Below are 24,581 nucleotides of genomic sequence, written 5' to 3' on the forward strand. Positions count from 1 at the left end.
GAGAATCCCCATGGACAGAAGAACCTGGGCTACAGTCCATGGGGAAGCAAAGAGTCAGATATGACTGAAAAACTAAGCACAGCATTTCTAAAATGCACAATTTTATGTGTAATAATTTAGCTTTTAGCAAATATGTACAAACGTGTGTGTGTGTGTGTTAGTTGCTCAGTCGTGTCCAACTCTTTGTGACCCCACGAACTGTAGCCCGCCAGGCTCCTCCATCCATGGAATTTTCCAGGCAAGAATACTAGAATGGGTTGCCATATTCTTCTCCAAGGGATCTTCCCAACCCAGGGATCGGACCCTGGTCTCCCTCATTGCAGGCAGACTCTTGACTGAGCCACCATGTAAATCTGAGCCACCACCAAATCAAGAGGTAGAGTGTTTTCATCACCCCAAGTATTCCCTTTGCCATCAATCTCGTTTTGCTAACCCGTGGCCTTGGCAGCCACTGATCTATTTGCTACTTTTTGCACTACCCTTTTGCCTTTTCTGGAGGTTTCATATAAATAGAATCATGCAATATGAGGTCTTGTGCATCTGACTTCTTTCATTTATGACAATATCTAGCATAATGTTTATGAGGTTCATTCGCAATGCGTATATCAACAGTTCATTCTTTTTTACTGGCAGATAGCATTCCATCACCTGAATGTCCACTGTTGATGAACTTGCTGAAGGACGTCTAGGCTGTTCCTGGGTTTTGACTATCATCAACATTCTTGTACAAGTTTTTGTATGCAAGAATGCTTTCATTTCTTGATGGTAAATACCTAGATGTCAAATTTCTGGGATGTATGTTAGTGTCAGAGTGTGCGTGCTCAGTCATTTCCGACTCTTTGCAACCCCATGGACTGTAGCCTGTCAGGCTCCTCTGTCCATGGGATTTTCCATGCAAGAATCCTGGAGTGGGTTACCATTTCCTCCTCCAGAGTATCTTTCTGACCCAGGGATCAAACCTGCATCTTTTGCATTGATAGGTGGATTCTTTACCAGTGAGCCACCTGGGAAACCCCATAAGTGTCACAGCTTGTCCTTTTTAAAAATGGCTCCTGATTGTCCTTCCGTGATCTGCAGGAGAAGAGGGGGACAAGAGGGTGAGTTGAAGTGGGAGAGGCTGGAACCTCAGCTTGACAGCTGTCTGTGGGTAGTTTGGTGTCTTGAGCACGTTGCTTTGTTCTGGTCCATGTGGACCGCAGAGCAGCCAATTTCTGCAAATCTTGAGAGGTTCCTTTTGTCCTGAGCTAAGTGGGCAAGGCCAGACAAAGTTTGGGGTTGTCAAAGGCCATGTTTTGCCATAAACACATTGGAATATGGAGCTATAAAGAAGGAGAAAAATTTTGTAAGAAGACCAAGGGAAAAAGGATCATTACCACTTTCCTATACTCAGATGGCTACTTAAATTGAAAGGAATGAAAATTAAACTAGGAAGTCAGTTGCTCAGTTACATAAGATACATTTCAAGTACTCAATAGCCACACATGTTTAATGGCTGCCATACTGGATAGCATGGGAGTAGAATATTTCCTTCATCACAGAAAGTTCTGGTTGAGACCCTGAACCCTTCCCTTTGGGAAGGCCAGTGTTATTGTGTTGTTGCCGTTTAGTGACTAAGTCGTGTCCGATTCTTTGTGACCCCATGGACTGCAGCACGCCAGACTTCCCTGTCCTTCACTATTGCCTGGAGTTTGCTCAAACTCATGTCCATTAAGTCAGTGATGCCATCCAACCATCTCATCCTCTGTCATCCCCTTCTCCTCCTGCCCTCAATCTTTCCCAGCATCAGGGTCTTTTCCAATGACTCAGTTCTTCGCATCAGGTGGCCAAAGTATTGGAGATTCAGCTTCAGCATCAGTCCTTCCAATGAATATCCAGAATTGACTGGCTTGATTTCCTTGCCATCCAAGGGACTCTCAAGAGTCTTCTCCAATGTCACAGTTCAAAAGCATCAATTCTTCGGGGCTCAGCTTTTTTTATGGTCCAACTCTCACATCCGTACATGACTACTGGAAAAAGCATAGCTTTGACTTGACGGACTTTTGTTGGCAAAGTGATGTCTCTGCTTTTTAATATGCTGTCAGTATTGTTATGACATCTCTAGTAGACTTAGGCAGGCCCCATGGAGGTCGGCGGGCTTACAGACTTCAGCAGATCCAGTGGCCAGAGCTCCTGGTGAGAGCTGGCTGCACAGGGACCCTGTGGTTATCTGGCGGGATGGCCCCTGAGCTGGACAGCTGGACACAGTGAGGGCCTTGCAGAGGCAGAGGGACAGGATGCAGCTCTGGCTCTCTGAGGGGCTGTGGAGGGAGGAAGAATGGAAAAGAAAGGGGCTGGCTGGAGCAGTTGTGGGAGGGGGCAGGCTTGCTAGTGGGAAGATGTGGGAGCTCCATTTGGGTCGGGCAGTGGGCCTTCTGGGAGGGTCAGACATTCAAGGAGAACTGAAGTGGGTCTAGGACTGAGCTGGGCATAGTGCAAGCACCTCCTTGGCCAAGGCCCCTGAAGGGGGATCTATGACCTTTTCTTGCCTGAGCCTGGCTGTCTCCGCGGGAAGGCAACCCTCGGCTGAACTCTCCCCAGGACTCGCAAGTGTCTCAAGAGTTGTGTGCAGGTCTCAGCCTATCAACAGCCAGTGTTGGGACAGGACTAGCCCTTGGGGTTCTGATTATGATTGCAAGAAACCCTTCAGCAATCTCCATCAGGGAACTTTGGGGAAAAAATAAAAAAGGTTCATTACTGTGGGCCTTGGAAATTATTTGGCATGACTAAGGCCACACACAGAGATCAAGGTTAGAGAGACAAAGAAAGTATGGGCCAGCGGTCTTGCATTTTTTTGGGTTGAAGCTGGTGACTTAGGGTTCTCAGTTTAGTCCTGTCGGACTCTTTGTGACCCCATGGACCGTAGCACGCCAGGCCTCCCTGTCCATCACCAACTCCCAGAGTTTACTCAAACTCATGTCCTAAGGGCTCACTTTTTATTGTAAATACAGTGCAGGCATTTAAAGTGCAGCAAGAGAAAAAAACAAGTGGCCCAAAGGGTCAGTTAAAGAAATCAGAAACAAAGGAGCCTCTATAGGGGGAGGTGGCCTGGCTTTTTTATTCTCCTCCAGTGGCTGACAGAGTGTTTATTGAAGATAAACTTTGAAGTGGATGCCTGGCAGTTAGAGCTTGAGGTAGGCATTTACATTACAAAAAATAAAAGAAAGGAAAAAAAAGATCAACAGTCAGGGTTTACACTACAATCCACCAAGTGATGCCCAGGCTTCAGAGCCAATGGTAAGAACCTTAACTACGCGGTAGTTGATATGGTAAACAGCAGGGGTTAAAACCCAGAAACACACATCTACAGAGGATTATAGTAGCAAATCTTACAATAATTATTAGGCAATAGTCTGAAGTCCACTCTGCAGCCATTGTCCTGGACTTGAAGGTTTCAACCATGGAAACAGGAAAATATTCCACAATATTATGTAAATCCTTGAACAAATTCCCTGGGCCTTCAAGATCACTGACCTATATTTGTGGCCATCCTGTGAAACAGGTTTGAGTCTGTCCAGAGAGGGTAAATTCCTCCATATCTCACTGAACCAGTCTCTTAGTCTGGAGAAAAGACCAGTTTAGGTAAAAGGTTGTGTCTCATTTTAGGAGGCAGTGATGCGAGTGTCTTCACCAAATATGCCTAATGAGTGCAAGCGATCAGGTATTCAACTAGAGGCATTTCTATGGAAACAATCAAAACCAAAAAAAAATTAAAAAAAGCAAAGGTCAGCAATTGGATCAGTGAAGAGCTGATTCACTGGGAAAGAACCTGATGCAGGGAAAAAAAGATTAAAGACAAAAGGAGAAGGCAGAGGATGAGATGACTAGATAGCATCACCGACTCAATGGACATGAATTTGAGCAAACTCCGGGAGATAGTGGAGGACAGAGGAGCCTGGCATACTGCAGTCCATGGAGCTACAAAGGGTCAGACACAATTTAGCGACTGAACAACAGCAGTGATTGGAGCTGATTATAATTCCAGATTTGTAGGTGTTGGGCTTAAAGCCTCTTCCAATGGAGTGAGAGCAGACAGTGGCAATCTAATAGGTTTTCTTGGATTGCAGTTTGAATATCTCTGGGGATCTTTCTGAGTGGTTCACAAAGTAACAGACATGAAGATTGTTCATACACGAGTTGTTATGGTGATTTCTCTCCTTCTTTTCCCAAGGCTGATATGCAGCTGTTACTGAAAGGAATGTATGTGGGGGTTCCAGCTGCTCACCTCTCAAAAGCTAATAAACAGGCCAGGTTGGTGGAAGGGAACGTTTGGTTTATTTCAGGTGCTGGCAACTGTTGGGGGAGGGTGGCAGACATCTGTCCAAAGGTCGACTTCCCCCCTCCACCTGCCCGGACAAGCAGGGGCTTGGGGGGTGGTGAGAGCATTACTAAAGTCAGGGGTGGAGGGCTACATGCAGAAACGGCACAGTCATCTCTTAACTGCTGCTGCTGCTGCTAAGTTGCTTCAGTCGTGTCCGACTCTGTGCAACCCCATAGACGGCAGCCCACCAGGCTCCCCCGTCCCTGGGATTCTCCAGGCAAGAACACTGGAGTGGGTTGCCATTTCCTTCTCCAATCATCTCTTAACAAATTAGTCATCCTCAAATTAGTCATCAGTGGTCTGACCAGCATCATCTTGTTTTAGGTACAGTTAATCTTCAGTTCCAGAGTCCATTTGTTCCCATTTCTTTGCAGTCAGTTCTTGGAACTGTGGCAGCTCATGTCCTGGGAACAGTCTGGTCAGCATGTAGTTAACTTCTCCACCTGAGGTTTTGGCATCTGTAAGACAGCTCACAGGATACACTCAGAATATTGTCTATAACCCTTGGGAAAGAACTAAAGGTCCTTGGCTATGCTTAATGACTACATTAGTCTCCTTTGACTGTTTTTTGTTTCAGCATTTCTCACATCTAAGATTAAATTTATCCTCTGACTAAAGTTCTCCATAGCTAAAAGACAAACAGAAGACACAGTAGGGAGGCGAGCATCACTGGGAAAGATTAAAGACAAAAGCTCTGCTTCAAGCCAGTGCCATCCATCTGGATTGCTACTTTCTGAGGAACAACCAAACTGTCCTGTGTGGACAACCGGGGGTGTTCAGAGGTGTCTTGAACTCAGAGATACAGAGACGTGATGAGGGTCCAGGAGAACTGATGTCTTCAGAAGGGCCGTCCCCAGGAACGTGTGAGGACTGGGAGGAGAAGCAGCCCGCACGCACCTGAGCCAGCCCTGCCTCCTAAGAGGAGAGTCCTTGGAGGAGAGTCAGTAGGAGCCCCCAGGGAGGAAGAGCGGACCCAGGAGAGCAACACTAGGGGAGAATCGGCTAAGGAGGAATTTCAGGAGGACAGAGCGATGCCCAGAGTCTGTGTAGATAAAGACAAAGCTTGAGTGTGACTTTTGGATCCAGTAAGGAAGGACAAGCAAGCCTGCAAGGGTCTTGAGCATGAGAGAGGGCAAAAGAAGTGTAGTCAGTGACCTCCATGACTCTTCTTCAGACTGGGATGGGAGGTATCAGGGACACAGGCCATATCTGCTAGGGACTTGGGGTGGGACACTTTTAGAGTAACAAAGGAGATGGAGAACAATCTAGGAGAGGGGACAAATGGAGCCAAACCCCTGAATGGCTGAGGGTTGGTTCCAGAAGACTGAATAGTGTGGGATGGATGTCTGCCTAGGGACAAGCTGGAAATGTAAGTAGAAGGAGTACTTCTAGAAGGGGTTGGTACCGTTATCCATTCTTCAAGTGTTAAGTGATTGTCTACTGGGTGCCAGGCAGTGCCTAGAGCTGGAGGTGGAAAGGTGAATACACTCCTTTACCCTGAATCCTGAGGAAACCAGAGTGTGGAGACAAAGGTTTTGTAGACAGTGTCTGGCCCTCCTGTCTCCTGAGGACCCAACCCTCTTGAGCAAGCCTGCCTGTGACTCTTCCCATGGGGTCCAGGGGAGGTCAAGGTATTGTAGGAGATGGAGAAACCATTTCTTCATCTTGCACAGGAGACAAAATTCACTCGCTGCCCTGCAGTCCCGTGAGGCAACAGCAGTGGCTGAGGCAAGTCCAGCTTACACCCTGGGAGGAGGGCAGGGATGGGGTGGGTCAGGTTGAGCCTTTGCATCAGGCCCAGGCCAAGCATAAAAGGAGGGTCCCTCAGGCTGGGAGGAGGCAGACTGGGGATCATGGAGACCCAGAGGGCCAGCCTCTCACTGGGGCGGTGTTCACTGTGGCTACTGCTGCTGGGACTAGTGCTGCCCTCGGCCAGAGCCCAGGCCCCCAGCTACAGGGAGGCTGTGCTTCGTGCTGTGGATCAGCTCAATGAGAAGTCCTCAGAAGCTAATCTCTACCGCCTCCTGGAGCTAGACCCACCTCCCCAGCAGGACGTGAGTTGGGGAGGGGGCTGGGCCATCTCCCCCCAACCTTGGCCACACCGTCCCTCCCTTCGCTCTGGCTATATCTCCTGTCAGGAAGGCACTTTTCCCTCTACATGGGCTCTCACCTCTTCCAGGAAACCTTCCCAGACCTGGGTCCCCTCCCAGCACCAGGCTTCCTGCCTTAGCATCTCTGCTGTGGGAACAGGCGCCCTGCACACCTGGTTCAGGCTCCCTGGCCTTCTGGGAGCTCCAGGGATGGAGGGGGTCACAGGCTCTGTGAGGTGACTTCCCTGCTAAAGTCCCCTCTGCACCTCGGTGTCTCCCTACCAGGGAGGCCTCTGTCAGCCTGGAGGTTCCACTGACAGGGCTCTCCCTGCAGGCGGCCCTGACCTCCCTCAGCCCCTCTGAGGGGAGGCGCTGCCATCAGCGCTGGTGTGAGGTCCGCTCCTCTCTGTGTGCTCGTGAGGCCGGGGACGGGCTCTGTCCCCTCCCCTGCCCTCCCAGCACCAAGACACACAGGGGGCTGGAGAGGCTGCCGTCTGGGTGGGGGGCAGGGAGACAGATCAGAGAAGGAAACATGAGCCTGAGCCCAGTCTCCCCATTTTATTCCTGGATCAGGATGAGAACCCAAATGTCCCAAAGCCTGTGAGCTTCAGGGTGAAGGAGACCGTGTGCCCCAGGACGAACCAGCAGCCTGCGGAGCAGTGTGACTTCAAGGAGAATGGGGTGAGCCTGGGGGCTGGAGGCTGGGGGCTGGGATAAATGCTTCTCAGCGGGCTGAACAGGGAACTTCAGGGAAGGTTTCCAGCCCCTGGTGGGTGAGGTGAGGTGAGGCTGGGAGGTTATGACCCAGGGTTTCCAGTTTGACCTGGAGCCTCCCCTTCCAGCTGCTGAAAGAGTGTGTGGGGACAGTCACCCTGGACCAGGTCGGGAGTAACTTCGACATTACCTGTGCTGTGGTGAGTGACCCCTCCTGAGTTGCGAGGCTTCTGGGGGGTAGTGTGTCAAATATCCTTAGGACCACTGACCTGTTGCCCCATCGAGGGCAGAGAAAGGCCCTTCTTCCCAGGCCTCTCCTTCCCCTGAGCCCCAGGTCTCCAGCCCTGGCTCTGCATCCCTTAGAGCAAGGGTTCTCTACTGGGGTCCTCACTCGGGAACTGACGGGCAGATTCTCAGCCCCACTGAGACCCCCTGAATTTGACTCTGGGGTGGGGTCCAGCCATTTGTATTTTCACAAGGCCTCCAGGGGATTCTGACTGTGCTGAAGTTTGAGAGGCACTGACTTGAGTCGAGCTTTCAGGCCCTGCTGTCGTCCAGCTTTGGTGGGATGGACTTGTGACCCCAGAAAGCCCTATGTCATCTGTGGGCCTCAGTTTCCTCATATGTCTGTGGTGTGGAGATTCAACCAGAGGCTCCAACAGTTGCAGCCAGAGGGTGCCTGAGCCCTAAAACCTCCTGAAATCGCCCAGTTAATGGGGATGTCCAAGTGGGGAGGGTTCTGGTCTAACTCCGGGTCCCTCCCTCCACAGTAACCTGTTTCTTCTCATTGCACAGCCCCAGAGTGTCGGGGGACTTCGAAGCCTGGGTAGGAAGATATTACATGGTTGGAAGAGGTATGGCCCAATTATTGTCCCAATAATCAGATTAATTGGGTGAATTATGGGTCTGCTGGCTCTGGTGAAGACTTCTGGACTCTGAGAAATAAACTCTTGTGAGAACAACTCCCTCCAGGCCTCAGTTTCAATTGTCTCCCCTTCTCCCACTTATCACGACCGAGTTGTTTACTCTGGGAGGCCCTCTGTGTCGGGTGTGTGTATGTGTGTGTGTGTGTGTGTGTGTGTATGTGTGTGTGTATGTGTTTATCTTGTATGTGTATGTGTGTAATCACTCCTGTGTTTATGTGTGCATGTGTCTGTGCGTGAGATCACTCCTGTGTGTATGTATGTGTGTATACGCGTGTGTGTGAGATCACTCCTGTGTGTGGTATGTGTGTGTGATATCACTCCTGTGTGTATGTATGTGTGTGTCTGTGATCACTCCTGTGTGTATGTGTGTGTCTATGTGTGTGTGTGTGATCACGCCTGTGAACACAGAGAAGCATGAGACCCCTGTTCCTTCCAGGAGAGCACAGGGGAGGCAGCAGCCCCAGGAGCTCCAGGACAGAGTCTCCACCCTCGGGTCCCTCCAGAGCCCTTCACGCACCCCTGCCCTCCTCCTCCAACACCCAGTAGGGTGTAAGGAGACCTGCCGTGGGTGCAGTACTGGTGGGAATGCTGCTCCTGCTCACATGGAGCTGACAGTCCATGAGGGGCCCGGCTTCCCACCTTGTTAAACACTCACAGAGTCACAGTTCAGTCTCAGGGATAAGCCCGCAGGTGCAATGCCTAGGACACACCTCTTGCCCTCGACAATCTTAATTTTGAAATAGCCCATCCCTCCTGGCTTTTCCTGTGGCACTGAGACACATCACTGTTTCTTCAGCTGGGTCCCAGATTGAAGCAGTGGGCTTGTGTTTAGGGATCAGTTCAGTTCAGTCGTTCAGTCGTGTCCGACTCTTTGCAACCCCATAAATCGCAGCACTCCAGGCCTCCCTGTCCATCACTCCCAGAGTCTACCCAAACCAATGTCTATTGAGTCGGTGATGCCATCCAACCATCTCATCCTCTGTCATCCCCTTCTCCTCCTGCCCTCAACCCTTCCCAGTATCAGGGTCTTTTCAAATGAGTCTGTTCCTCGCATCAGGTGGCCAATGTATTGGAGTTTCAGCTTCAACATCAGTCCTTCCAATAAAGACCCAGGACTGATCTCCCTTAGGATGGACTGGTTGGATCTCCTTGTAGTCCAAGGGACTCTCAAGAGTCTTCTCCAACACCACAGTTCAAAAGCATCAATTCTTCTGCACTCAGCTTTCTTTATAGTCCAACTCTCACATCCTCACATCTCAACATCTCACATGACTACTGAAAAAACCATTGCCTTGAGTAGATGGACCTTTGTTGGCAAAGTAATGACTCTGCTTTTCAATATGCTGTCTAGGTTGGTCATAACTTTCCTTCCAAGGAGTAAGCGTCTTTTAATTTCGTAATCACCATCTTCAGTGATTTTGGAGACCAAAAAAAAAAAAAAATCAGCCACTGTTTCCCCATCTATTTACCATGAAGTAATGGGACTGGATGCCATGATCTCTGTGCTTCAAGCCAACCTTTTCACTCTCCTCTTGCACTTTCATCAAGAGGCTCTTTAGTTCCTCTTCACTTTCTGCCATAAGGGTGGTGTCATCTGCATAGCTGAGGTTATTGATATTTCTCCCAGCAATCTTGATTCCAGCTTGTGCTTCCTCCAGTCCAGCGTTTCTGCATATAAGTTAAATAAGCAGGGTGACAATATACAGCCTTGATGTACTCCTTTTCCTATTTGGAACTAGTCTGTTGTTCCATGTCCAGTTCTAACTGTTGCTTCCTGACCTGCATACAGGTTTCTCAAGAGGCAGGTCAGGTGGTCTGGGATTCCCATCTCTTTAAGAATGTTCCACAGTTTATTGTGATCCACACAGTCAAAGGCTTTGGCATAGTCAATAAAGCAGAAATAGATGTTTTTCTGGAACTTTCTTGCTTTTTCGATGAGCCATCGGATGTTGGCAATTTGATCTCTGGTTCCTCTGCCTTTTCTAAAACCAGCTTGAACATCTGGAAGTTCACAGTTTACGTATTGCTGAAGTCTGACTTGGAGAATTTTGAGCATGACTTTACTAGCGTGTGAGATGAGTGCAACTGTGCGGTAGTTTGAGCATTATTTGGCATTGCTTTTCTTTGGGACTGGAATGAAGACTGACCTTTCCAGTCCTGTGGCCACTGCTGAGTTTTCCAAATTTGCTGGCATATTGAGTGCAGCACTTTCACAGCATCATCTTTCAGGATTTGAAATAGCTCAACCGGAATTCCATCAGCTCCACTAGCTTTGTTCGTAGTGATGCTTCCTAAGGCCCACTTGGCTTCCCATTCCAGGATGTCTGGCTCTAGGTGAGTGTGAGTGATCACACCATCGTCATTATCTGGCTTGTTAACGGTACAAAATTTGCACCATTAAATACAAGCATCTTGTCCATCAGGGTGAAGAGCTCTGCACGAGGGTGTGAGAGACAGTGGCACAGAGGTCACACGTCTACTTGCCTGTGTGCTTCAGACACTGCCCATGTCCTGCTCACTCTGCGTTCTCTAGCTGACTTTTGCTCTGGGGCAGGCTGGAAGCACTGGGGAGTTTGCACCAAAGGAGTAGCTTCAACCAACCACTGGGGGGACATGATGGAAAAATGCCTCCTCTTTCTTACTCCTTGGGTGGTCCACTCCCAGAAGTGTCACACCTCTGCCTGAGGTCCCCAGCCTCAGGCCTGTCCTGTCCATTCAGTTTTACATCAGTGTTGACCATATGTCTCTTGCTATGGACCAGGCCCTCAACATGCATATGTGACCACTGATAGCAGAAAGGAAATGATGCAAACAATTTTTCCATCTCAATCCTTGAGGAGACAGGAGTGGTTCCAGGCAGACAGGCATGCGGGCCTTGTCAGTGCCTTCTACAGTGAGTGGTGAGAGAGTCTGCTGCTTGACCTTTTGACCTCTTACCCTTGAGAAAACAGGCTCTTTCATGAATGGCACTGAGCATCAGTTCACGGCATGCTTGGCTTGTGTACTCTCTGCACTCAGCCTGTGGAAGTGACTGACTGTGAGGGGACGAAAAAGCCTGGCCCCCACCTCAGTCAGTCCTAAAGCAGGGGTGCACTTCCAGTTCCAGGGTTTTTGTGGGTGAGGCTGAGGTTCGTCTCGGGGTGAGCACCTCTCTGCTCAGCTCCTTCCTCTGCCCTCTCCTCCCTTCCCCCTCCCTCCTTATGACCACCCCCTCAAGGTTCACATGCCCCTTAATTTCCTGCCGAGGTCCTGCTTCTAGAGAACACGGACTGTGATGAAGTGGAGCGGTGCGGAGTCCGTCCACTCATCTCAGAGGGTCAGGTACAGGGCTTGATGTGCAGATAAGAGAGAAGGGCCTCAGGGGTCCAGGGTGGTGGTGCAGAGCAGGGTGGTGTTGGGGCAGTGTAGTAAGCCAAGGGGCACTGAGGGTTTCACTAAGTGGTCAGAGTGGTACAGGAGGTCAGGAGGCCCATGGAGTTGGAATTTCAGTAACCGTGTGTATTGCTAGTTAGTTTCTATTGCAACCATCTCCCTTTCCTCCTTTGACTTGGGAAAAGGATACAGCTTGACCAACGTGCCTCTGGGGCAATATCTGGGCTGTGTAACCAGGTTTCACAAAGCCCAACTTTCTTTCCTTCTCCAAGACTGAGTGGGCAACCAGCACTGTCTATCCAGGCTGCCACCTTCCAAGGCGGCGTGGCCAAGCTCCCAAGGGTCCCCCAGAGCAACTGAGTCCACGAGCCACCCCGGGCCTCACGGGCACATGGTGATTCCCTGCTGGTGATGCATTAGAATGGGCTTCATGGTCTCAGGACTCCTCTGTCCCTTGGGCACATTGTTTCTCCCAGCTGTGCTCCCTTGTCCTCCCAGTGGGCCCCACTTCCCCGCTGGTGTCCAACCAGAGCACTGGGCAGGGAGTCACTGAGGTCAAATCAGAAGGGATGTCCTAAAGTCTCTGTGAGCCAAGAGAAGTTTCCTTGTGTGGTTGAGGTCAGCGAAGGCTTCTCAAGGTGGAAGGGCAGGTCAAGCAGAGGGATCAGGTGCAGAGATGGGAGGAGAGCAGGAGGCTCCAAGGTGTCTTGCAGTTGGGGTGGACGGGGCACCCTGACACCTGAGAACAGGAGGGATGTCCCCACTGTGGATAATGGGACTGTCAAGATTCAGACCCGACTGCCAAGCAGGGGTCTGTGTATTCTGAAATCAGGGGATACAACGGTCAAATCAGCGTTTTGTCTTAGCACCTAGAAATTGGTATGCAGGGAGGATCGTGGTGTGGGAGAACCTGAAAATCAGGAAAGATGGAGTCTGGAGGTTGTGGCTTCACTGAGAGGAGAGGAGACGGGAGCAGGCCCAGGGCAGGGGTGGCGGGAGGTCAGGGCAGTGTCCTCAGGAGGAAGAAGGAGCAGGTGGGGCTCCCAGGCTTCCAGCTCAGGGCTCCTGTGGCAGCACCCAGCCAACAGCCCAGTGCGGACAACCATGGCATTGATGGGAGTCGTGAACCCAGAGACACAGAGCAGTGAAGCGTGTGCACGAGAACTGGTGTCTTGAGAAGCGCCGTCCCCAGGAACGTGTGAGGACTGGGAGGAGAGGCAACCCTGGTGCAGCTGAGCCAGCCCTGCCTCCTAAGAGGAGAGTCCTTGGAGGAGACTCAGCAGGAGCCCCCAGGGAGGAGGAGGGGACCCAGGAGGGCAGGGACAGGGGAGATGGGCACAGGGCAGCACCTGTGAAGATAAAGAGGCAGAGTGTAGCAACAGGCCACAGCTGCTGACATCTTTAGTGTGAGGAAGTCAGAGGAGAAGGGTAGGAGAGGGAACAGGTGAAGCCAACCCCCTGACTGGCTGAGGGCTGTGGCAAGAAGAGGATGGTCTGACCTTGTGACTGCCTAAGCACAGGCTGGATGGGTGAGGCTGTAGAAGGGTTTGGAGCTGTCATCCACTCATCCAACTTTACCTATGTGCCTACTGGGTGCCTAGAGGAGGGGTTGTTGTTGTTCAGTCACTCAGCTGTGTCCTACTCTTTGCGACCCCATGGACGCCAGGCTTCCCTGTCCTTCACTATCTCCCAGAGTTTGCTCAAACTCATGTCCATTGAGTCGGTGGTGCCATCCAACCATCTTGTCCTCCGTTGTCCCCTTCTCCTCTTGCCTTCAATCTTTCCCAGCATAAACTTCTTTTCCAATGAGTCGGCTCTTCTCATCAGGTGGCCAAAATATTGGAGCTTCAGCTTCAGCATCAGTTCTTGCAATGAATATTCAGCGCTGATCTCCTTTAGGATTGACTGGTTTGATCTCCTTTCAGTCCAAGAGACTCTCAAGAGTCTTCTCCAACACCACAGTTCGAAAGCATCAGTTCTTTGGTGCTCAGCTTTCTTTATGGTCCAACTTTCACATCCATACATGACTACTGGAAAAACCATAGCTTTGACTAGATGGACCTTTGCCGGCAAAGTAATGTCTCTGCTTTTAAATATGTTATGTAGGTTTGTCATAGCTTTTCTTCCAAGGAGCAAGCATCTTTTAGTTTCATGGTTGCAGTCACCACTCACAGTGATTTTGGAGCCCAGAAAATAAAGTCTGTCACTGTTTCCATTGTTTCTCCCTCTATTTGCCATGAAGTGATGTGACCAGATACCATGATCTTAATTTTTTGAATGTTGAGTTTTAAACCTGATTTTCACTCTCCTCTTTCACTTTCATCAAGGGGCTCTTTAGTTTCTCTTCACTTCCTGCCTTAACGGTGATGTCATTTGCATATCTGAGGTTACTGATATTTCTTCTGGCAATCTTGATTCCAGCTTGTGCTTTATCTGGCCCGGTATTTCGCATGATGTATACTGCATATAAGTTATATAAGCAGGGTGACAATATGCAGCCTGGATGTACTCCTTTCCTAATTTGGAATCAGCCCATTTTTCCATGTCCAATTCTAACTGTTGCTTCCTGAACTGCATACAGGTTTCTCAGGAGGCAGGTCAGGTGGTCTGGTATGCCCATCTCTTTAAGAATTTTCCACAGTTTGTTATGGTCCACAGAGTCAAAATCTTTAACGTAGTCAATGAAGCAGGTTGAATAGCAAATACACTCCTTTACACTGAATCCCGAGGTGTGGAGGCAGAGGGGATGTAGATAGTGCCTGGCCCCTTCATCTTCTGGAGGACTCAATCCTCTTGAGCAAGACTGCCTGTGACACTCCTCATGAGGTCCAGGAAAGGCCAAGAAGTTGTCAGGAGATGGAGAAACCATTTCTTCACCTTGCACAGGGGCCTCCCTGCCCACTGCTCAGAAATCCCATGAAGCAACAGCAGGGGCTGAGGCAAGTCCACCTCACACCCTGGGAGGAGGGCAGGGAAGGGGCGGGTCAAGAAGACTCCTGGTTGAGCCATTGCATCGGGCCCGGGCTGAGCATAAAGGCAAATCCTGCAGTCTTGAAGGTGGCAAACTGGGGACCATGGAGACCCAGAGGGCCAGCCTCTCCCTGGGGCGGTGGTCACTGTGGCTACTGCTGCTGGGACTAGTGCTGCCCTCGGCCAGCGCCCAGGCCCTCAGCTACAGGGAGGCTGTTCTTCATGCTGTGGATCGCATCAATGAGCGTTCCTCAGAAGCTAATCTCTACCGCCTCCTGGAGCTAGACCCGCCGCCCTCCAAGGACGTGAGTTGGGGGGATAGGGTGGGGAGGGGGCCATCTCCCTCTTGCCTTGGTCACATTCTCACTCCTTTCACTCAGGCTGTATCTCCTGTCAGGAAGGCACTTTTCCTTCTAGGTGGGCTCTCACCTCTTCCAGGAAACCTTCCCAGACCTGGGTCCCCTCCCAGCACCAGGCTTCCTGCCTTAGCATCTCTGCTGTGGGAACAGGTGCCCTGCACACCTGGCTCAGGCTCCCTACCTTCTGGGAGCTCCAGGGATGGAGGGGGTCACAGGCTCTGTGAGGTGACTTCCCTGCTAATGTCCCCTCTGCACCTCGGTGTTTCCCTACCAGGGAGGCCTCTGTCAGCCTGGAGGTTCCACTGACAGGGCTCTCCCTGCAGGTGGCCCTGACCTCCCTCAGCCCTCCGAGGGGAGGCGCTGCCATCAGCGCTGGTGTGAGGTCCGCTCCTGCTCTCTGTGTGCCCATGAGGCCGGGGACGGGCTCTGTCCCCTCCCCTGTGCTCCCAGCACCAAGCCCAGGGCCGGACACACAGGGGGCTGGAGAGGCTGCCGTCTGGGTGGGGGCAGGGAGGCAGATCAGAGAAGGAAACATGAGCCCGAGCCCAGTCTCCCCATTTTATTCCTGGATCAGGATGAGAACCCAAATGTCCCAAAGCCTGTGAGCTTTAGGGTGAAGGAGACCGTGTGCCCTAGGACAAGCCAGCAGTCCCCGGAGCAGTGTGACTTCAAGGAGAATGGGGTGAGCCTGGGGACTGGGGATGTGGGCGAATGCTTCCCAAGCTGCTGAACAAGGGGCTTCAAGATATTTAATCCCTGGGCGGAGCCTGGGACGTATGGCCTGGGGGTTCCAGTTTGACCTCCAGCCTCTCCTTCCAGCTGGTGAAGCAGTGTGTGGGGACAGTCACTCTGGACACGGTGAAAGGCAAAATGAACATCACCTGCGAGGAGGTGAGTGGCCCTGTCTGTACTGTTGGAAATGCTAGGCTGATGGGTTGTGCAACAAACATCCTTAGGACCAAAGACCCCCTCCCCTATCCAGGGCAGAGGAAGGCCCTCCTACCCTGGCCACTCCCTCCTGCGAGCCCCAGGTCTCCAGCACTGGTTCTGTGTCTCTTAGGGCAGTGGCTCTCTAGTGAGGTCCCCACCTAGGAGCTAATAGAGATGCAGATTCTCAGCCCAACTCAGACCTCTTAATTCACACTCTGGGGTGGGGTGCAGCCATTTATCTTTTCACAAAGCCTCCAGGGGATTCTGATGGTTTTAGAGGCACTGACTCAAGTAATGATCTTTTAGCCCCAGCTCCCTTCCATCTTTGCCAGGTTAGGCTTGTGACCCTGGGAAACCCCTTGTTACCTGAGGGCCTCCATTTGCTCTTCTGTCTGTAGGTGTCGGGATTCAACCTGTGCTTCAAAGGTTGCTGCCAGAGGGCATGCTCGGGCCCCAGATCTCCTGGTGTGGGCCTGGGAGCTGGTGTTTGGTTCTGATGGGTCTGGTCTTAACCATGGTTCCCTTTCCCACAAGTAAACTGACTCTTTCTGGTTCACAGTTGCAGAGTGTTGGGAGATTTAAACGATTTCGTAAGAAGTTGCGAAAACACTTTCGGAAAATTGGGCCGATCATTGCCCCGCTACTCCATTTTGGGTAAATTGTGAACCCATGGAAGAATTCTATGCATGTCTTCCCTGGCTCAGGCTTTTGGATTCTGAGAAAATAAAGTCTTCTGAAAACAACTTCCTCCAAGCTTTAATTTCACTTGTCTCCTCTCACTTAGTGGAACCAAATGTTTACCTCTGGGAGCCCTCCTATGTGTGTGTGTGTCTGCGTGTCTCTGTGAGAGTGGTTTTTTTTGTGTGTGTGTGATCACAAATGCACAGTACTGAAGTGGTTGCTATTTCTGGGAGGGTTTGGGGGGCAGGCAGGGCTAAGAGATCCAGGACAGCATCTTTCTTCTCAGGTCTCTCCATGCCCCAGACCTGACCATGAACATGCGTATGCGAACACTGATTACAGTAACAAAAAACGAATGTATTTCATCTCAGTCCTTGAGGAGGCAGATGTAATTGGCCCCTGACCAGGAGGTCAGCAGGCCTTGTCAGTGAGTCAAGTACAAGGCCTGATGTGGAGAAGGACCCAAGGTGTCCAGGGTGGTGGTACAAGAGGTGGGAGGGTTGGGGCTGTGCCGTAAGCCCAGAAGAATCAAGGATTTTACAAAGCGGTCAGAGGAGCACAGGACAAAGAGGCCCAGGGAGTTGACATACTATACGTACACAGGAATTGTCACTAACAATAAGTGCACAACTTGTGGAGCTTTTGCTGTACATGTGTGTAATGCATAGAAGGGCTTCCCTGGTGGCTCAGTGGTAAAAAATCTGCCTGTCAATTCAGGAGGTGTGAGTTTGATCCCTGGATCAGGACGATCCCCTCGAGGAGGAAATGGCAGCCCACTCTCATATTCTTGCTCGGAAAATGCCGTGGATGGAGGAGCCTGGCCGGCTACAGTCCATGCATTTGCAAAAGAGCCAGACACGTCTTAGTGACTAAACAACACAATATCATTGCATCTAGAAATTTCCTTATCCCCCTTCTAGTTGCTTCCCCATTTCCATAACCATGGCCCTGACTTTGGAACCCTTAGGTTAGTGTAACTAGGATTTGAAATTCATAGAAAATTATATTGTAGCATATATAGTCTCATTTGCACAATTTTTTTCATGCAATATGTTTGTGAGAACTCATCATGTTTTTGTATGTAATTATAGTTGGGCAATTTTTTATTGCTGACTTAGTATTCTGGGCTTTCCTGGTGGCTCAGTTGGTAAAGAATCCATCTGCAAAGCAGGAGACCCAGGTCCAATCCCTGGGTGGGGAAGATCCCCTGGAGAAGGAAATGGCAACCCACTCCAGTATTCCTGCCTGGAAAATCCCATGGACAGAGGAGCCTGGCAGGCTCCAGTCTGTGGGGTCGCTAAGAGTTGGATGTGACTTAGCAGCTAAACCACTCCCACCTAGTATTCCAGTGTATAAATATATCAGAATTTATTTACTTTCACTACTGAGAAATATTTGTGGAGTTTATACATCATTGGCTTTAAATGGTTGCTGCTCTAGGGCACAGAATGGACATAGCATTCCCAGGTACACATGTCTGGAAGGTTTTCAGTTCCCAAGCCTAAAAGAAGATGCAGGAGACATCTTGGTTCCTTTGTCCTTGGCCATGTGAATGAGCATCCATGAGGGAGGCTTCTGAAGGGTGGGACTTCAGGGGAGTCACTGATAATGTTTTGTGCTGTGCGGGCTTTCTCCTAGTGAGCATGTTGAGGGGTAATATGGAGTGGGCAGCTGCTCTTTCCCCCAGGAGCTGGAGAAGGCTCTCTGGAAACTGACCCCTCTGACCCTCAGCTTCAAGGTCAGAGGGGGAAAATTTCTCCACGGAGGAGAGGAGGGCCTTCCGTGCATTTTACAGACAAGGAGAAGGAGGGGCAGCTGGTGAGAGTCGGCTTTACGTTCACGTCACTGGTCCGTGGGTTGGGCAGAGGGAGGGACGGGAAGTCAAGGCGCTCAGCCGTGGCCTTGCTCGCTCTCTTCACCACTTTGCCCTCTTTGCCGGGAGGTCTTGGGCTCTGGGCTGGAATGAGGATGTGTATAAACACAGATTAGGCTGTGCTTTGTCCAGTTAGGGTTTAAGTGCAGAGCATGATGGGTAAGGATAACTGGCTCAACCAGACTGGGACGGGAGATAGAGGAGGACTGGGAAAGGTGGGCGCCCCAGGGCGGGGACGAGGTAGTGACAAGTCTTGCAGCAGCCTCTGCTGGGACCTGTGCGCCCATCACTGGGCTGGTGATCCTCTGTTGGGTTAGGAGGGGGTGTGGGCAGAGATCCCAGGGTCCAGTCCGACCATCTCAGGGCACAGCTACTGTGGCCACAGAGGTCCTCCCTCACCTGAGGCTGTTCCTCTGCACCCTCCTTTCCCTCTCCCCCTGCCTCTCTCTCTCTCCAGCAAAAGGCTGCGGAGAGAACTGCAGGAAAATGGAGCCACAGGGGTTTCTCAGTTGTGTCTGAGGCCATGTGAATTGGGTTCACTCTCACTCGCTGCTGAGACTTCCAGCAGAGCAGAATATTTGCAAGGAAGTCCCAGCTGGTGAGAGGCAAACCGAGGATTCAAACTCCCGTCTGCCTGACTTCAGTGTCTAAGGACCTGGGTAGCCGCTGGGGGTAGCTTCTGGCCCCGCTGATATTAATAGCTGTTATGGAGCATTGGTTATGGGCCAGGTGCTCCCAAGTTCTTTTCCAAGGTGGACTCCTTTATCAGACCTCGTCCTTGAGCAGCCACCTGTCCCCATGGAAGGATGGGGAAGGGGACTTCAGTGCTAAGGTTTAGGAAATGCAATGATGCAGAGGCAGGAAAGCACAGGGAGGGTGCCAGACACCAGTAACCATGCGTGTTGCTGATTATTTTCTACTGTCAGTTCAGTTCAGTTCAGTCGCTCAGTCGTGTCCGACTCTCTGCAACCCCATGAATCACAGCACACCAGGCCTCCCTGTCCATCACCAACTCCCGGAGTTCACTCAAACTCATGTCCATTGAGTTGGTGATGCCATCCAACCATCTCATTCTCTGTCGTCCCCTTCTCCCCCTGCCCCCAAATCCCTCCCAGCATCAGTCTAATCACCTCCTTTTCCTTCTTAGACTTGGGAAAAGGATACAATTTGACCAAAAAGCCTCTGAGGCAATACCCGGACTGTGAAACCACATCACGCAGAGGCCCACCTCTCCTTCCTTCTCCAAGGCTGATGTGTAACCAGCGCCATCCATCCAGCTGCCACCTTCCGAGGGGCCCTGCCCAAGCCCCCAAGGGTCCCACAGGAACAAGTGAGTCCAAGAGTTACCCCAGACCTCACAACTACATGGTCATTCCTCCCAAGATCTGTATAAGAATTTCCTTCTTGGTCCGTGGCCCCTCTATTCCTTTGGTTCATTATCCTCCCAGCTGTGTTCTCAAACCGCCTCCATGCTGGCCACCCCAGCATGGTGTCCCAATCAGAGCACTGGACAGAAAGTCACTTGGGGTCAAATCAGAAGAGACTTATGAAGGCTGTGGGAGCCAGGAGGTAGTGGCGCCGAGTCTCCTTGGACATCAGGGACGCCTTCCCAAGGAGGAAGGTCAGGACAAGCAGAGGGATCAGGGGCAGAGATGGGAGATGAGCAGGAGGCTCCGACGGGCCTGAGCGGTTGGGGTGGACAGGGCAGCCTGACACCCGAGGCCTGCAAGTGTGTGGTGAGGAAAACTAAGAACAGCAACTGTCTAGGCCCTGAAGCCAGGGCAGGGGAGTCTGGGCTCAGAAGGCAGGGGTGAAATGATCAAATGGGTGGTGTGTTGAAGCCCCTAGAAAATAGCGTGGAGGGCAGACACTGGTCAGGGAGAAGCTGGTATTCGAGGAAGGTAGTCTGGAGGCTGTGGCTTCACTGAGAGGAGAGGAGACGGGAGCAGGCCCAGGGCAGGGGTGGCAGGAGGTCAGGGCAGTGTCCTCAGGAGGAAGAAGGAGCAGGTGGGGCTCCCAGGCTTCCAGCTAAGGGCTCCTGCGGCAGCACCCAGCTAACAGCCCAGTGCGAACAGCCAGGGTGTTCACAGGAGTCTTGAACCCAGAGGCACAGTCCAGTATGTGTGTGATGGGCAATGGTGTCTTGAGAAGGGCCGTCCCCAGGAACGTGTGAGGACTGGGAGGAGAAGCAGCCTGGATGCACCTGAGCCAGCCCTGCCTCCCAAGAGGAGAGTCCTTGGAGGAGACTCAGCAGGAGCCCTCAGAGAGGAGGAGGGGACCCAGGAGAGCAGGGAAACAGGGCAGAATTGGTCAGGGGCAACTTCAGGAAGACAGGGGGTCCCCGGAGTCTGTAGAGATGAAGACAAGGCTTGAATGTGAATGCAGATCCAGTGAGGACTGGGCAGCCTTGAATGTGAGAGAGGGCACTGAATTGGGGTCACAGTGCAGATGACCTTTCCCATGCTTGACTGGGGAGGGGTCAGTTGAACAGGGAATGTCTGTTGGGGGCGTATCTGTGAAGGAGGACTTTACTTTTTACCTTTTTTATTTTGTATTGTAGTATAGCTGATTAAGCTAGAGGAGAACAAAGCAACCCACTTCGGTATTCTTGCCTGGAGAATCCCATGGATAGTGGAGCCTGGCAGGCCACAGTCCACAGGGTTGCAAAGAGTCAGACATGACTGAAGCGACTGACCACACATAGCTGATTAGCAAACCATGTTATGATAGCTTCAGGTGAACAGCAGAGGGACTCAGCCATCTGTATATATGTATCCATTCTCTTCCAACCCGGAGGTGAACTTCTTAACTGAGAAACAGTGGAGATGAATCTAGGAGAGGGGACAGATGGAGCCAAGCTCCTGAGAGGCTGAGGGCTGGCCCCAAGGACAGGATGGTGTGGGGTTGATGACTGCCTAGGGACAAGCTGGGTGGGTAAGGCTCAGAAGGGGTTGGTCCTGTCATCCTCTCATCAAATGTTAAGTGAGTGCATACTGTGTGCCAGGCAGTGCCTAGAGCTGGAGATTGAGTGCTGAATACCCTCCTTTACCCTGAATCTTGAGGAGCCCATGGTGTGGAGGTAGAGAGGGTGCAGACAGTGCCTGGTCCCTCCCTCTCCTGGAGGACACAACCCCCTTGAGCAAGCCCACTGGTGACACTCCCTGTGGGGTCCAGGAGAGGCCAAGAAGTTGTCAGGGAGATGGAGAAACCATTTCACCTTATCCAGGGGCCTCCCTGTCCACTGCGCAGAAATCCTATGAGGCAACAGCAGGGGCTGTGGTAAGTCCACCTCACACCCTGGGAGGAGGGCAGGGATGGGGCGGGTCAGGAAGACTCCAGGTTGAGCCTTTGCATCAGGCCCAGGCTGGGCATAAAAGAAGGGTCCCTCAGATGGGAGGAGGCAGACTGGGGACCATGGAGACCCAGAGGGCCAGCCTCTCTCAGGGGCAGTGGTCACTGTGGCTACTGCTGCTGGGACTAGTGCTGCACTCGGCCAGCGCCCAGGCCCTCAGCTACGGGGAGGCCGTGCTTCATGCTGTGGGTCAGCTCATTGAGAAGTCCTCAGAAGATAATCTCTACCGCCTCCTGGAACTGCCTCCCCTCAGCCTTCGTCACACTGTCCCTCCCTTCACTCAGGCTGTACCTCCTGTCAGGAAGGCACTTTCCCTGTACGTGGGCTCTCACCTCTTCCAGGAAACCTTCCCAGACCTGGGTCCCCTCCCAGCACCAGGCTTCCTGCCTTAGCATCTCTGCTGTGGGAACAGGCACCCTGCACACCTGGCTCAGGCTCCCTGGCCTTCTGGGAGCTCCAGGGATGGAGGGGGTCACAGGCTCTGTGAGGTGACTTCTCTGCTAATGTCCCCTCTGCACCTCGGTGTCTCCCTACCAGGGAGGCCTCTGTCAGCCTGGAGGTTCCAGTGACAGAGCTCTCCCTGCAGGTGGCCCTGACCTCCTTCAGCCCCTCTGAGAGGAGGCGCTGCCATCAGCGCTGGCGTGAGGTCCGCTCCTGCTCTCTGTGTGCCTGTGAGGCCGGGGACAGGCTCTGTCCCCTCCCCTGTGCTCCCAGCACCAAGCCCAGGGCCGGACACACAGGGGGCTGGAGAGGCTGCCGTCTGGGTCGGGGCAGGGAGGCCGATCAGAGAAGGAAACATGAGCCCGAGCCCAGTCTCCCCACTTTGATCTTGGACCAGGTGGAGGACCAGGGGCCTGAAAACCTGTGAGCTTCAGGGTGAAGGAGACCGTGTGCCCCAAGAGGAGCCTGCAGCTCCTGGAGCAGTGTGACTTCAAGGAGAATGGGGTGAGCCTGGGGGCTGGGAGTGAAGGAGGATGCTTTCCATCTGGGCACTCCAGGGGACAATTTCTCATCCCTGTGGTGAGGTGGGGTGTGGCTGGGAGGTTATAGCCCAGGAGTTCCAGTTGGACCTTGAGCCTCTTCTCCAGGTGGTGAGTCTATGGGGTGACAGTCACCGTGGACCGTTGGAACGATGTATTCACGTGAGCCGTATGAGGTGAGTGGCCCCTTCTGCGGTGTGCAGCTGACAATGTGGTGGTGTTGGGAACATGCTTTGGATCAATAACCCCCTCCCCAATCCAGGTCAGACTTTGCCCCTGCCTCTCCGAGCCCCGGGTCTCCAGTCCTGGCTCTGCATATCTTAGAGCAGTGTGGTCTAATGGGGCCCCAGAAGAAACTAACAGAGAGGCAGGTTCTTGGCTACACTCAGACTTCCCGAATCAGACTCTGGCGTGGGGCCCAGTCATTTGGATTTTCACAAAGCCTCCAGGGAGTTGTGAATATGCCAGGCACTGACTGGACTCATGGGCTTTCAGCCTCTGTTCCGTCCAGCTTTGCTGGGATGGGCTTGGACGCTGGAAAGGCCCAGGCTTCCTGTGGACCTCAGTTTCTTATCTGTTTATGGGTGTAGGGATTCAATTGCATGTGCCAAGGGTCACAGCCAGAGGTGAACTGGGACCCCAAGATTCCTGGAGTCCACCACAAACGGAATGTCAGGTGGGAAGGGACAGGTCATGTCTTGATTGTCACCCAGTTCTTACCAGAAATCTGTTTTTATTGGTTCACAGCTTAAGAGTTTCAGGAAATTTGACTCATCACCGTTCAATCCCCGAGGGGTCCCTGGCAGTGGTTCCCTTCACCAAGCTCCCTGCTCCACGGTTAGCTCCAGAAATTGTACCTTCATTTCCATTCCCCAGGCCACAGTTGAACGATATGCAGATAACTCCCTCATGGGGTTTTTGGTGAATCAGAAGCTCAGGGAAGACCTCTTGGGATCAGTTTCGCCCTGCGTCAGCATCTGAAAAATAAAATCTTGTGAAAACAACTTCCTTCAGCCTTCAATTTCAATTGTCTCCCCTCTTCCAATTTTCTGGGACCTGTTAGGAGTGTGTTTGTGTGTGTGTGTGTCTGTGTATGGGTGTGTGTCTGTGTGCATGTGTGTATCTATGTCTGGGAGTGTGATCACTTCTGTGAACACAGAGAAGCGTGAAGCCCCTGTTCCTTCCAGGAGGGCACTGGGGCAGGCAGCAGCCCCAGGAGCTCCAGAACAGCATCCCCACCCTCGGGCCCCTCCCGAGCCCTTCCCCTACCCCTGCCCTCCTCCTCCAACACCCAGTAGAAGTAAGGAGACCTTCTGTGGGTGCAGTGCTGGTGGGAATGCTGCTCCTGCTCGCATGGAGCTGACAGTCCACGAAGGGCCAGGCTTCCCACCTTGTTAAACACTCACAGAGAAGCAGTTCAGTCTCAGGGCTGAGCTTGCAGATGTAATGCCCAGAACATACCTCTGGCCCTTAATTCTGAAATAGCCTGCCCCTCCTGGTTTTTCCTGTGGCATTGTGACACATAACTATTTCCTCAGCTGGGTCCCAGATTTCAGCAGTGGGCTTGTGTTTAAGGATCACATGACACAAAAATTTGCACCATTAAATCCATTAAATCCTGCTCATTGGGGTGAAGAGCTCTGCATGAGGCTGAGAGACACAGAATGACACAGAGGTCACATGTCAATTTGCCTGTGTGTTTCAGACACTGCCCATGTCCTGCCCACTCCCCATTCTCTAGCTGACCTTTTCTCTGGGGCAGATTGGAAGCACTGGGGAGTTTGAATCCAGGGAGCAGCTTCAACTAACCACTGAGGGGACTTGATGGAAAAAGACCTCTTCTTCCTCCCTCCTTGGGTGGCCCACTTGCAGATGTTTCACCCTTCTGCCTGAGGTCCCCAGCTGGGTTGAGCCCTTGTCCGCTTCCTCATTGGTGTGTTCATTGACACCTCCTTTTCTGATTCAGGTCCTGCCTCT

At 51.9% G+C, this 24,581-nt stretch overlaps 2 protein-coding genes and 2 long non-coding RNA genes across 4 annotated transcripts; 3 read left to right on the plus strand and 1 right to left on the minus strand.

Moving 5' to 3' along the window:
• Positions 1-6,195: 6,195 nt before the first annotated feature.
• Positions 6,196-8,122, plus strand: LOC129547793 (cathelicidin-5). Its single transcript, XM_055413726.1, has 4 exons — positions 6,196-6,411; positions 7,021-7,128; positions 7,290-7,361; positions 7,957-8,122. The coding sequence occupies exons 1-4, from the start codon at positions 6,211-6,213 to the stop codon at positions 8,056-8,058; spliced, it is 483 nt and encodes a 160-aa protein (XP_055269701.1). The 5' UTR covers positions 6,196-6,210; the 3' UTR covers positions 8,059-8,122.
• Positions 8,123-14,468: 6,346 nt separating this feature from the next.
• Positions 14,469-16,461, plus strand: LOC129547794 (cathelicidin-6). The gene is made up of 4 exons (XM_055413727.2): positions 14,469-14,734; positions 15,363-15,470; positions 15,608-15,679; positions 16,278-16,461. The coding sequence occupies exons 1-4, from the start codon at positions 14,534-14,536 to the stop codon at positions 16,374-16,376; spliced, it is 480 nt and encodes a 159-aa protein (XP_055269702.1). The 5' UTR covers positions 14,469-14,533; the 3' UTR covers positions 16,377-16,461.
• Positions 16,462-17,625: 1,164 nt separating this feature from the next.
• Positions 17,626-23,736, plus strand: LOC129547587 (uncharacterized). Its single transcript, XR_016036129.1, has 5 exons — positions 17,626-18,870; positions 19,420-19,602; positions 22,463-22,569; positions 22,713-22,780; positions 23,352-23,736. It is a non-coding gene; the product is annotated as an uncharacterized LOC129547587 (long non-coding RNA).
• Positions 23,458-24,581, minus strand: LOC129547588 (uncharacterized). Its single transcript, XR_008684105.1, has 3 exons — positions 24,351-24,581; positions 24,066-24,254; positions 23,458-23,581 (listed from the first exon to the last, which is right to left on the minus strand). It is a non-coding gene; the product is annotated as an uncharacterized LOC129547588 (long non-coding RNA).

This window comes from Moschus berezovskii, chromosome 24, assembly GCF_049115385.1.
Source record: "Moschus berezovskii isolate FMDL1 chromosome 24, NW_MosBer_1.0, whole genome shotgun sequence".
NCBI lineage: Eukaryota > Metazoa > Chordata > Mammalia > Artiodactyla > Moschidae > Moschus > Moschus berezovskii.

Excerpts from the sequence above, each read along its gene's own strand:
- LOC129547794 (XM_055413727.2), top strand. The coding sequence starts at position 14,534 with ATGGAGACCCAGAGGGCCAGCCTCTCCCTGGGGCGGTGGTCACTGTGG. Across the intron at positions 14,735-15,362 it reads ACCCGCCGCCCTCCAAGGAC|GATGAGAACCCAAATGTCCC; the intron begins GTGAGTTGGGGG and ends TTCCTGGATCAG. Across the intron at positions 15,680-16,277 it reads TGAACATCACCTGCGAGGAG|TTGCAGAGTGTTGGGAGATT; the intron begins GTGAGTGGCCCT and ends TCTGGTTCACAG.
- LOC129547793 (XM_055413726.1), top strand. The coding sequence starts at position 6,211 with ATGGAGACCCAGAGGGCCAGCCTCTCACTGGGGCGGTGTTCACTGTGG. Across the intron at positions 7,129-7,289 it reads GTGACTTCAAGGAGAATGGG|CTGCTGAAAGAGTGTGTGGG; the intron begins GTGAGCCTGGGG and ends CTCCCCTTCCAG. Across the intron at positions 7,362-7,956 it reads TCGACATTACCTGTGCTGTG|CCCCAGAGTGTCGGGGGACT; the intron begins GTGAGTGACCCC and ends CTCATTGCACAG.